Here is a 12,380-nt window from a genome sequence, read left to right as displayed (position 1 = left end):
GGAAGGAGGGACTTGGATCTCTGGAGATCCCTTCTGCGTTTCCGAGGACCAGAACAGCGCTAAGGGGGTGTGGTACTGAGCTCAGAGCGGTGCGGTGCCAGGCGATCGCGGTGGGGGACACCGCCCAATCCCTTCTAGAAGTGGAAGGCCAGGAATACCTAGCGTCTGGCGGGGAGGCAGGCGGGCAGGGAGGCTGGCAGGGCGGAGGCGGAGCGAGGGCGCAGATGGGCGGGACGGGGGAGGGCGTGGGGAGGACAAGGAGGCGCTGGCTACTGGCGGCGCTAGGACCCGCGGGCGCTCCGCCGGCTCCCGGGAGGTTGATAAAGCGGCGGCGGCGTTTGACGTCAGTGGGGAGTTAATTTTAAATCGGTACAAGATGGCGGAGGGGGACGAGGCAGCGCGGAGGCAGCAGCCGCACCAGGGGCTGCGGCGCCGGCGGCGGACCAGCGACCCAAGCACCGGGGTTAACCACGTCTCGTCCACGACCTTCCTAGGTACGCGCCGGCGGGGCGGAGGCCGCAGGGCCCGGATTGGGAGAGGGCGCGGGCCGCCCGGACCCGCGGGCACCGGCCGCAGGCGGCGGGGTCGTCGTCCGCGGCTGGTTCAGCTCTCCTCCCGCCGCCGCGTCTGACGGCCGCCGGGCCTAGCCCCCGCCGCGCCCCGAGCTTCGGTGGCGCGCGACCTGAAAGGGCGGTCCTCGGGCAGCGGCTCCCGCTGCTGTCGGGTGAACTGGCGGCGAGCGCGTCTTCGCCCGGCCCGGCCCCCTGCCCGCCCGCCGCGTGGCTGCCGCCGCGTCCGCCCCGACCTGAGGGGGCGGCCTTGAGCTGGGGCCGCAGAGCTGGGGCGCGGGGAGGTCGGTGGCGCCGCGGCTGGGTGCTGGAGAGCTCCGGACGCGGCAGGGCGATCTGTCTCCTGGCGGGGCACTCTCTGCTCTCTGTCCCTCTGTCGGAAAGGGAGGTAGGGGTGGCCAGGGCTTTATGGGCCCCACGAAGGAGAAGGACGCGGAGCGCGCGGGGGAACCAGACACCTCGCTGCCAGGTCGGAAAGCTCTCCGGACACCCTTCCAGGAGGGAACCGCAGTCCGCAGGCCAGGGCTGTGCCCCGGGGCTCGCGTTCTGGGGCTCCTCGGCCCCCGAAACCATTCGCGCGGGTTGCGCGTGGCTAGGATACAAGTTCAGATTTAGTTGTTAAACTAGGGTTGTGAGCCGTTTACTAGTCACTCAGACGATATAGGAAGGCCCGATCAGACTGAAGTGTCTGTGGTGTGAAGTCACCTGATCCTTTGCTCCCGGGTTTTGCTGAATGTGAGCTGCTACTGTACGTGTACAAGGAGCGCCCCTGCCCCCTCCAAGACGCGTTTGCTTTGGCAGCGGAGTGTTGTGTGTCCCTCTCATAACACCCCTATTTTTAGGAGTTCAGCATTTGATCTTTCGCTCTGGTGTGAATTGAACGCATGAAATCCTGATTGAGAATTTTGATAGTACTTAAAAGCATAAAGTTTTTCCAAGGCTTATAAATAGTAAAAGCTTACGGTTAGGTAAGTACGGCCGTGGAATACATAACAGTTTATCAACTGCACTAAGTGTGAACTTGTGTTCTTCAGATTCCTCTCTTTCCATAATCTGATAAAGGTTTTGTGAGATGAAACGTAAAACATTTTGATAAGGTGTTATCCGTGAAGACTAACTTCAGTAGAAAAGTTTATGTGAAATACATTTCATCATTCATAGTAACCTTTGGATGTGCTGAACATATGTCAGAGGTGATGACGAACTGTAAAGTTTTGATACGGGATAAAGAACAGGCAATAAAGCTTATTTTATTATTGCCTACCAACAAAAGCGCTTGATAGAACTGTTTACATAGGGGAAAAAAAAAACAAAAAACAAGCACATACACAACCAGAGAAGAGAGGTTTTGCCTTAGATCTCTTCTGGTTGGAATTCTCAAGTAATTAGTTTTGGAATGCTGATGGATTGATTTAGATCTTTTGGACCCTGGGGATGTGTGTGTTGTGTGTGTGTGTACGCTCTTGCACACACACACACATATATATATATAAATTTATTTAATAACCGTTCTGGATGTAGTTTCAAAGTGTTTTATGTACTTGCCTTATTAGGAGAAGCATAACTTTATGACTTAGTCATGGTTATGAACATCGTTTTTATTTTGTGGTACATTGAGAAGAGCTGTGATTCTTAAGAGTTGAACAAATAGGGTTCACCATTTATTAAACATTCTGTCTGCTACTCACAGGTGTTTGTGTGTGTGTTTTTTCCCGATCTTGGAGGTGGCCCTTCCCTTGATAACCATACCTATCAAATGACTGCCTAAAACCTTTTCATTTGCTCTGTAGTCACTCAATACGGCATTAAAATCCAAATAAAACTTAAGATTTGTGTTTAAAGTCAGAGCAAACAAGCTGTGAATGAGTAGGGATTCAGCTATTTTTGACTGTGTATAAGAAACTCTTTGTCTCCCTCTGCTTTCTGGATAAGTAAACTTGAAGAATTGAGTTGGGGTGAGTCAGGTGCCATTAAGTCTTAGGAAGGTGCTTTGTGTCTCTTAAGAGAAATGCTTATGCTCTTCAGGAAGGTAGGATCTTTATAATGCACTTATGTACTCTTGTATTTTAATGACTTTGTAAGATGGTTAAATCTCTTGGAAATTATTTGGGGACGAAGAAGCTGCCTTACATACAGTAAAGAGGTATTTATTATAGGGAAAATAAACCAGGAGTTAAAATGAGATTCTGGCCTTAAGTTGGGTGCACCTATTTTGGGATTCGATTTTAGTTTGCCAGTGTGTTTTAACTTTAGGGTAAAGTTTTTAAATATTCACAGATGAAAGTAACTTTCTTGAAATTGTTAGACCTTTTCCAAAATTGTGCATTTTCCATCTGTCTGATATTAAGCAGTTGTTAAAGAGTACCTGGAAGACTGTCACCTCGTTCCATGCTATATAGTTCAAGGCATATTTTTACTGTTGCGAGACTTTTTAGCAAGATGCATTTTAGAAGTTTGTTTAAAAATTTATGCTCAATTGAAAGACCTATTTGACACACGGAATTGTAAGCAAAGTCTTTTGGCAGGCTCTCAAGGTTGAGAAACAAATGTTAGGAATGGGATTGGAAGTTAAACTTTTTTTTAATGGTGATTTACTGCTTTACCGAGGAGGTTGTTTCTGGGGTGGCTGCAGGGAAATATCTTTTTTTTTTTTTTTTTTAAAGTGTAGTGATATTCTGATTGTATGACCATTTTTTAATGGTTTTAAAATCCAGGTGTGTTACTTTTTGGGGCATTATTTAACTTAAGGACGATGGATGTGAATATTAAGTCACTGAACTTGATCCTCTAAAGAATCCATTACTCATGTTAAGTTTCTTCCTATTCTTTACTGTTCCTCACTGATGTGGGAAACAGAGGCAGAAGAGAAATTATTAAATTTCCTTACTACTTACAGCCCATTGACAAGTCCTTGAAACAGGCAGAGTGACATTCCTCTAGGGACTCAACTGCCTCGTTGTTAATACTTCCGCTAAGGGCAAGAAGCAGTCTTTAGCCTGACCTCCAGGATCCTGTAAGTTCACTTTAACATATAAAAATTCCTTTAGAAATTTCCTTTATCTCTAAACCCCCCCAAGATACGTGTTGGCAATCATCCCCCAAGCATATGGCCCACCAATACACATCTGAAGGGTTTCATGACCCAGGTTTTATTAGACAGTAATAAATGATCTTTTCCCAACAATAGCTATCCCCCTCAAGGTCCTGGAAACCTTGCTTCCAAAATTCCTTAGAGACTTAGGCTATCCCTAACCCCCTCCCAACTTGAAAGTATATAATGGGCTACTGCTCATGACCCCAGTGCAGTTCTTTCTGCCCTCTGGTCCTGTCCCTGTGCTTTAATAAAATCACCCTTTTGCACCGAAGACGTCTCAAGAATCGTTTCTTGGCCTTCGGCTTGGAACCCTAACCTTCTTTCCTACATCACTCACCATCCCTCCTATAGAAAAGAATGGTTGAGTGTTTTCTCTGTAGCTTTAAAAATAAATAGCCAGAAAAACCCCACCAGCCTGAAAATATGATGGCAGTAGTATGATCCTTGATATTTTACAAAGCGCTTTCCCCCCCCTCCCTTAAAACCTTCCTTTGAGGGAATCCCATTGGAGGGAGTGATTTTAACTTGTCTATAGTCAAAGAAACTACTCAGAGGCACTCTTCACTGCTGTGATCTTGGAGGAGAGTAGGGGCCTCTCTCCATTGAAAATTATCACATACATAATTAGCATTGAAAATTATCACATACATAATTAGAAGTGCCTTGGTAAAAGTGTTGAATGAATGATGTCTGAAATACTAATGCGAAGTTAGGGCAGTTAATAACTAAAGATAGAGCAAGTCGCTAAGTGGAGTGGGAAATTTTCAAGTAGGAAGGGAGAAGGTAGATGCCGGAGAAGTGGAATTCATGAGGTGGAACAATTTTGCTTGTGAAGGACATTAAGTACGAAGTAAGTGCAAAGCCAAGATAACTTCTACAAATGATTTATCAGGTTATTGGTAATCATGTCTCTGTGTGTTTAGGTGTACACATACTTGCTAAACTTAGGTAGATTTTTGTGAAACGTGTACTTAAGTAGCCACCCTCACTATTACTATGGGGCAGATAGCTGTAGGTAGTTGGTTTTATGGGCAGATGATACCTATTAGAAGCAACTGTTAAGTCATGAAAGACTAGCATATATGTACTTTGTTTTCCCAAGGAGATAGTATGCACTTTTGACTGATTTGAGGTTTAGTTTTCTGGCCAGTACAGGCAGGATTAGGGGATTCATTAGGCTGGTAATGTATCAGCTTAATGGAAATTATTCATTCATACAAATTGTATTTCTATGACTAGTGTCAAAATAACCAGTAACTCTAATAACTTGGTAAACTATGTCACTCTGATAACTTGGTGAGCTGTGTAATTTATGAAAGATGCTTATCAAGGATCTATAGTACATTTCCTCTTTTTATTGCATAATGCTCTGATTGTGGGGGCAATGTTTTTTAGTTATAGAGAAGTAAGTGCAGTGGGAGGAAAGGAATCAAAAGCTGTGAGTGACTTAAACTGTCTGAGCCTGGAAGCCCCTCACACACAGCAGTGATAATAATCCCATAGTAGGGCTGTTGTGGGAAACAAATGAGATGATAGGTACAAATGTTTTGTAAATTGTAAAGCTCCCTGTGTGTAAGAGATTGTATTGCTTATGTAAGAATGTGCCGATTTCACTACTTACGCTATTATATATACATGTATATATTTGCAGTTAGTCTCTTCTAATTTTTTTCCTGCATTGTGGACAAAGGTTTAGTTTGGGCAAGGGTGGTGGGTAAATTTTTAACTTTATCTGTAAAATGCTGATAATACGTTCATGATTGGGGTATTACAAGTATTAAATGTGATAAAAGTACTTAACCCAGTGGCAGACATTCTGTTGATGGTAATATTACTATAATGTGTAGTTATTTTAAACGAAAAGTTAAGTTTCAAAATACGTGACTTGAAAAGTCTTTGTTCAGTTTTTGTAAGATAAAAATATACATTCATACCTCCCAGCTATCTTCATTTTAATAAACTTGCACTTTAGAAAATCAATCATATGGCAAAGTAGTCTTCTGAAATTGTTTATTTTCAATATAGGATTCAATATGAAGTAATTTCTTACTTAAGGTCATGGCAGTTTTCAAGTAGAGTGCATTTACTTTTTGGATAGTAAATGTGGAGAATCTAACTGGGTCTGTTTTGCACAAAAATGCCTAAAGAATGATTGACTTGAAAGTACACAAATTGTGAATCCCATTAAATGCTTTTTCTCCCCTTCATGTAATCATTTAGCATCACGGATAGTGATTAGGACATACTTTAAAGATTTAACTTTTGAATTCTATAAACTTATTATGATCTTCAGAATGGATTTAGAGTGGAGGCTTGGATTTTAATACTAGATCTATAATACCATTGTTTCCTTCCAGTAGGTAATATCTGCCCTAGCAACCTCACAGGTCTTTTTTTTTTTTTTTTTTTTTTATTAAATAGATAATCTATAAAGGCACTTTAGAAACCTTAAAGCCTTCTATACAGAAACTCTTTAAGGGGGGGTAGAATTGGCATCTAAATGAGCTTCTCATTTAATATTTGAATAATGAGTTTATGAGATATTAAAAGTTGTATTAAATCTACTTTTATCAGAAAGGGGGGTGAGTGGTTTTTGAAATAAGTTGTAGAGAGACTTTGCTATGAATCACCTTGTTCTTAGATTTTTTTGAATGTAGTTATTAATCACATCTTCAGAAGTCGCTCTTTTCATCAGCATTTTAATTTTAAAATAGATACGGCAGTATGATCTGTGGAGTTTTTGTTTAGAGTCGAGAGGGTTTTTATGGCAGGAGAATGGCAGTGGCCTTGGGTATTGTTTCTCAAATTCTGAAGTGTAGGCTAGAAGTTCTCGGAAAGGTTAAACAGTGTTGATGCCAAAAGTCTTACAATTAGATATTAAGATAGAAATTTACTGCCTTTAAGTTACAGCTAAACTTGTGATTGATCAGAGCTTGTGATCATGGCACTTAACCTAATTCAAGTCATGGGTAATTTATACCTTATAAAAGTTATAATTTTTTTGTTTTTAAATTTCAAAAGCAGTAAATCTTTGTAGACACTTCGGAAAATACAAATAAAAAAGAAGGAAGTATAAATAATACCAACTAGTGGTAATTCTGGCTACATTCTGGTATACATCTTTTAGTATATATCCTTTCTTAATGCATAATTTAATTTTTTTCTAAATTGGGATCTTACTGTAATTTTGTAATTTACTTTTTCATTCATATTGCATTTCCCTGTGTGATTAAATAATCTCTACAACATGATTTTTAAAATGGCATTGTAGTACTAGACTAATCCTTCTAGATATGGGGTTATTTCTTGTGAATAATGCTGGCTAAACATCTTTGTAGATAAATCTTGACCTTTAGAATAAGGTCTTAAAAGTGTATTTCTGGGTTGAACCACCTATACCTTTCAATACTGAAGACACGTCAGCAAATCCATTTAGGAAGTTCTGATTTAGGGGCGCCTGGGTGGCTCAGTCGTTAAGCGTCTGCCTTCAGCTCAGGGCCTGATCCTAGCGTTCTGGGATCAAGCCCCGCATCAGGCTCTTCGCTGGGAGCCTGCTTCTTCCTCTCCCACTCCCCCTGCTTGTGTTCCCTCTCTGGCTGGCTGTCTCTCTCTCTGTCAAATAAATAAAGTCTTTTTTTTTTTTTTAAAAAAGACAGTTCTGATTTATTCTGTGTTCATTTGGGTTAGGTTTGTGGTTGTTTGCAGATACTTTTGTTCACAAGTGGGTGTTATTTAACAATGAATGGCAACACATAGGTAAAAATGAGGTTCTTACTGTTGCATTTGTATTTCTTTGATTACAGTTGATGTTAAATTTTAATATGGTGACTGAATGTGAATTCTTTTTTTTTTTTTAAAGATTTTATTTGTTTATTCGACAGAGATAGAGACAGCCAGCGAGAGAGGGAGCACAAGCAGGGGGAGTGGGAGAGGAAGAAGCAGGCTCATAGCAGAAGAGCCTGATGTGAGGCTCGATCCCATAACGCCATGATCACGCCCTGAGCCGAAGGCAGACGCTTAACCGCTGTGCCACCCAGGCGCCCCAAGAATGTGAATTCTTTTTATTAATTGCATTTTCATATTCTTGGGCCATCTCTCAGTGTTTTACTGTTTTGTAAAAGTCCTTTTGTACATAAGGAAGTCTTTTTCATACTTGCTTCTTAATTTTGTAGGGTTTTGGGGGGGAATATTGTGTTTTTGAAAAGTAAAACATTTAAAATGTTCCATATGAGTGTTTTTCTTAAATAAATTGGCAACTTTTCAACTTATTGGTGCTAGTCTCTTCTGAATTTTTAGGTATGCTGCCAGAGGGTTGTTTGTTTGTTTGTTTTTTAACTGTTTTGAATTCTTCCTGATAAATTTTTTTATTCCTGACTCTTTAATGGCAGAGTATGGGCATCTGCTTTGGTGCCCAGTAGTGTGGGAGAAGCTTCTAGCTTAGGAGCTGGGTTCAGGTTGTCACCACCACCAGGCTTCAGCTTCTTTAAAAAAATCGACTTTGGATGTTTAAGATTAAAAGATAATGTCTTAAAAGCACTTGGCTTGTATTGACTGTGCAAAGTTATCACCCCTTCTGGGTAAAGAACTTCGTTTTCTTTGGGAGTAAAGAGGTCGAGGAGGGCAGAGTGATAGAAGACCATTTTTAGACAAAGAACTAGTTTTTTTCCCTTGATGTTATCAGTTGACGTATTGAGCACCTAGCTAATGAAAGGGCTTTTCAGTTGCTTGTAATGAGTACTTGTGTAGAAAAGTGTAGAACAGATCCCGTTCTAAGCTTTCATGTAGTTGGGAGATCAGATAGACCTTATGCATATTTGTCAGTAAAGTGTGTCATTAAGTTTATAATTTCAGAAGTAGGAATTACTGTGTGCTGGTGTTACTGAGGAAGACTTGATGGAGGAGGGTGGGCTTTGTCAGGCCTTGAAGAGTGGGTGGGTCTTAGGAGGCAGAGTGTAGGATATACCACTTGTTTGAAGATAAAAAGGCAGTCTTTGGTAAGGTTTTTTTACAAAATAGTTTAAGCAGTTGTCTCTCCTTTCTAAGAATTTTTCCAGAAGGAATGCTTAAAAAGTATTTAAAAGCAATTAGATAGAGGTGACTGAAGGATCAAATGGTGGTTGGTAGAGCATGTGTAATAAAAAGAGAATACGGGTTGTTTTTGTAGCCAAGTGGAACAAAGAATTGATTTAAATAACTGGGTGATTCCTGGAAAAGGTGTCTGAGTAGCCCTAAATGTGACTTCTTAAAAACTATGGAGATGTGTCCCCCCAGCCCTGTTTTTGATCATCTGCACTTGTCTACCGCGGGGAATCCTGACGCGAACTCTACAAGTTGCCAAACTAGAGAAAGGATAAAAGGAGAATATAGTGAGAACCTCTGACTTGCTTATCCCTTTTGTTTTTCAGATTAGTCACAATTATCTACTTGGAAGTGTGTTTGTTTTTAAAGATTTTATTTATTTATTTGAGAGAGAGACAGAGATAGTATGAGTGGAGAGGACAGGGAGAAGCAGGTCCCCCGCTGAGCAGGGAGTCCCACATGGGGCCGGATCCCCTGGGATCATGAGCTGAGCCGAAGGCAGACCAGTTTGACTGAGCCAACCAGGTGTTCCGGGTGTTTGTCTGTTTTGCATTATTCCTTTCTTAACAGTTGTTCTCTTAGTAGGAATTTTCCCTGTATTGAGCTGACCTTGGGATTTGAGTGTATACTTCTTTTTTTTTTTTTTTTAAGCGCTGCTTTAGGGTGGCTCAGTTGGTTAGGCATCTGACTCCAGTTCATGTCATGATCTCAGGGTCCTGGGATTTGAGCCCTGTGTCAGGTTCCACACTCAGTGGGGAGTCTGCTTGTCCCTCTCTCCCGCCCCTCCCCCCCTCCCTGCTCATGCGCACGCTCTCTAAATAATTTTATTTTTTAAGAAATAAAGTGCTGCTATAATGAGCCATCTGAGGTAGACAGTTGTGGCAAAATGGAATGTAATATCTTATTTCCAGACTCTTGGCAGATACCTATTTGAGATTTGTCATAAAAACCTTATTCTAAACCTAAGCTTGGGTCTGTGTGTGTATTTTAATGACTTCTTTGCTAACTGGTTATCCCAAATTTCTATAGCTTTTCTATATAGAATTAATATCTTTAACTCACTACTGAGTTAATTTTGGGGCCAAAAAGGGAATGAGTCAATGCTTTGCCTAACTCAAGGAAACCTACTCCGGTTTTGATGGATTCCTGATCCCTGTGTTAGAAAACCTTAGAGTAACTGCCGGAATTACTTTTGGAAATGGGAGTTTAGTGCATTGTTGTTTTATAAAGGCTTCTAAGAAAAGAATATGTTCCTTATAGAAATATGAAACAATTTTTTTAAAAGATTTTATTTATTTATTTGACAGAGATAGAGACAGCCAGCGAGAGAGAGGGAACACAAGCAGGGGGAGTGGGAGAGGAAGAAGCAGGCCCATAGCAGAGGAGCCTGATGTGGGGCTCGATCCCACAATGCTGGGATCACGCCCTGAGCTGAAGGCAGACGCTTAACCACTGTGCCACCCAGGCGCCCCTAGAAATACGAAACAATTTAGTGTTATCTGTTGCCTGGTTCAGAAAAAGATGGTGAAGAACTGGCTAGGTCTCTCGGGCATTGCTTTCCATTTTTACTGTCACCTTCTGAATTTGGGCTTCTCGCCTTATACTTAGGCTTTTCTAGTTACTTAATATCTGATTTCCCTGTTTTTAGATTCTCATTCTTCTTACGCACTCATCACTTTCGGTTTATCTCTGTATCACAGCTTTGATCCTGTCACTTCTCTGCCTCAAAATTTTCCTTGGCTCTCAGGATAATGCCCAGTATTCTTAGCCTAAACTTTTAAGGTTAGCCTCAATCTGATTTTCAGGGCTCAGAGAGATGCAGCCTTCTCCAGGATGTCTCCATTGATAACACTAGCTAAATAATCTAACATAGCACTTTTCTTTGCTGCTCTTTTATACTTGTTTGTGTTGGAGCCTAGAGAGTAAGGACCATTACCATCAGCAAATTGTATTTCTCTAGTATCTAATATAATGCCTTGCTCTCTAATTACTACTAGCTTGAAGTAGGTAGGGTGGGGGACCTTCCTTAGTTATTCATGACACATTGTATAGGTGTACCATATGAAACAATGAATTACACATTTATTTACATGTAAATATATATGCCTATCTTACCAAAGATGGGCAAATATAATTTTATTGCATCTCATGTTTTAAAAGTGTGCAATTTAAAATTTGCCCTTCTAGAAAGCTTATGGAGAGAAAAAAGATTGTTTCCCACATGTTGGGGGATGGTATAAATGCTTTGCTGACTGTATAAATAATTAAATTTTGACAAAGAATTTTTGGAAAGGGGGAAAAATAGCTGTATGCGAAGATTTGTTATAAAGTTGAGAAATAAACCCCTCTTCTTCTTCTTCTTTTTTTATTTTTATTTTTATTTATTTTTATTTTTTTTAAAAGATTTTATTTATTTATTTGACAGAGATAGAGACAGCCAGCGAGAGAAGGAACACAAGCAGGGGGAGCGGGAGAGGAAGAAGCAGGCTCATAGCGGAGGAGCCTGATGTGGGGCTCGATCCCGTAACGCCGGGATCATGCCCTGAGCCGAAGGCAGGCGCTTAACCGCTGTGCCACCCAGGCGCCCCTCTTCTTCTTTTTTTAAAAACAAATTGTGGTTTTGGTAACTTTTTTTCAGCTTTCTAGAAATCTTGAGCACGTAACAATTCAGCTCTGAGTTTATTCAACAAACATGCTCATTTGGCATAGTTGGAAGATGATGGATTTGACAAGGACCTGCATGTGCATACAGATTTGATTACTTAGGAAATATATGTCCTTGCAAATTGCTTAATCTGAACCTCATTGTCCTCCTTTATACAAACGGGGAAACTCATAGTTTACCCAACAAAGTGATTTTGAGTTATTAACCCAGAATAGACACTGTTTTTCCCTCCTCTATCATAGAAAGTACACCTGAAATTATTTCATACATTAAATTATTTCAAAGAGCGAGAAAGTTATTAATAATGTTTTTGCCCCTTCTTCCAGATACCCGCTTCTTTTAGTTCTCTTCTCAAATGTTTCCTTATTAGAGAAGCGTTGCCTGATAATTCTTTTATGAAATAGCAAGCCCCTGTTTCCATTTCCTTTAACCTGCTTTATTTTTCTTTGTAGTACTTAAAACTAGCCAGTGTCATATATTTGTTTTCTTCTTTTCTATTTCCTCATCTTTAGGATGTAATAAACTCCAAAGGGCAGGATTTGTTCACTAGTGAAAAAATTCGTTCACTAGTGAATCTTGGAATTCTTAGAACCATGTTGTAGGTATTCAGTGAATGTTTGTTGAAGGAATAAAGACTTATGCACTCCCACTTCTAGTCCTTTAACCCCCTTGCATTGGAATGACCTTGGTGGTTGTTAGTGGGGTGCTTGTTACAAATGTAGATTCCTGGACTCCACTCCTGGTCAGCTGAATCAACTCTGGAGTTGAGGTCCAAGAGTCTGTATTCCAAAGAAGCCACCGAGCTGGTTCTCAAGCTTGTGTACACGGAACTCATTGTTTTATGGTGTGGTTTTGGCTAATTAAATACTGTCAGTACAACTCAGATCCACGTATAATTAAATTACAGATGGACTGACCGTGCTATAGCAAACAGTTTTTTTTTCCTTCCTGTTGATCTGTCAAGGAAGACTTA

General features: G+C 40.9%; 1 protein-coding gene across 4 annotated transcripts in view; it reads left to right on the top strand.

The window, feature by feature from the left end:
* Positions 1–328: 328 nt before the first annotated feature.
* The window catches only part of ATL2 (atlastin GTPase 2), a 52,534-nt gene continuing 40,482 nt past the window's right edge, over positions 329–12,380 (top strand). Inside the window, exon 1 of one of the 4 annotated variants that reach the window (XM_040623125.1) lies at positions 329–494. In XM_040623125.1, the coding sequence (XP_040479059.1) occupies positions 377–494 (118 nt within the window). In that variant the 5' untranslated portion in view covers positions 329–376. Of the gene's footprint in view, positions 495–871; positions 1,039–12,380 lie in introns of those variants that run through there. The other 3 variants (XM_040623122.1, XM_040623123.1, XM_008700217.2) reach the window with 3 other exon arrangements.

The sequence above is a fragment of the Ursus maritimus genome, unplaced genomic scaffold (genome assembly GCF_017311325.1).
Source record: "Ursus maritimus isolate PB19 unplaced genomic scaffold, ASM1731132v1 scaffold_6, whole genome shotgun sequence".
NCBI lineage: Eukaryota > Metazoa > Chordata > Mammalia > Carnivora > Ursidae > Ursus > Ursus maritimus.
The sequence above is the reverse complement of the archived record's forward strand: the minus strand, read 5'-3'. Positions and strand labels throughout refer to the sequence as shown.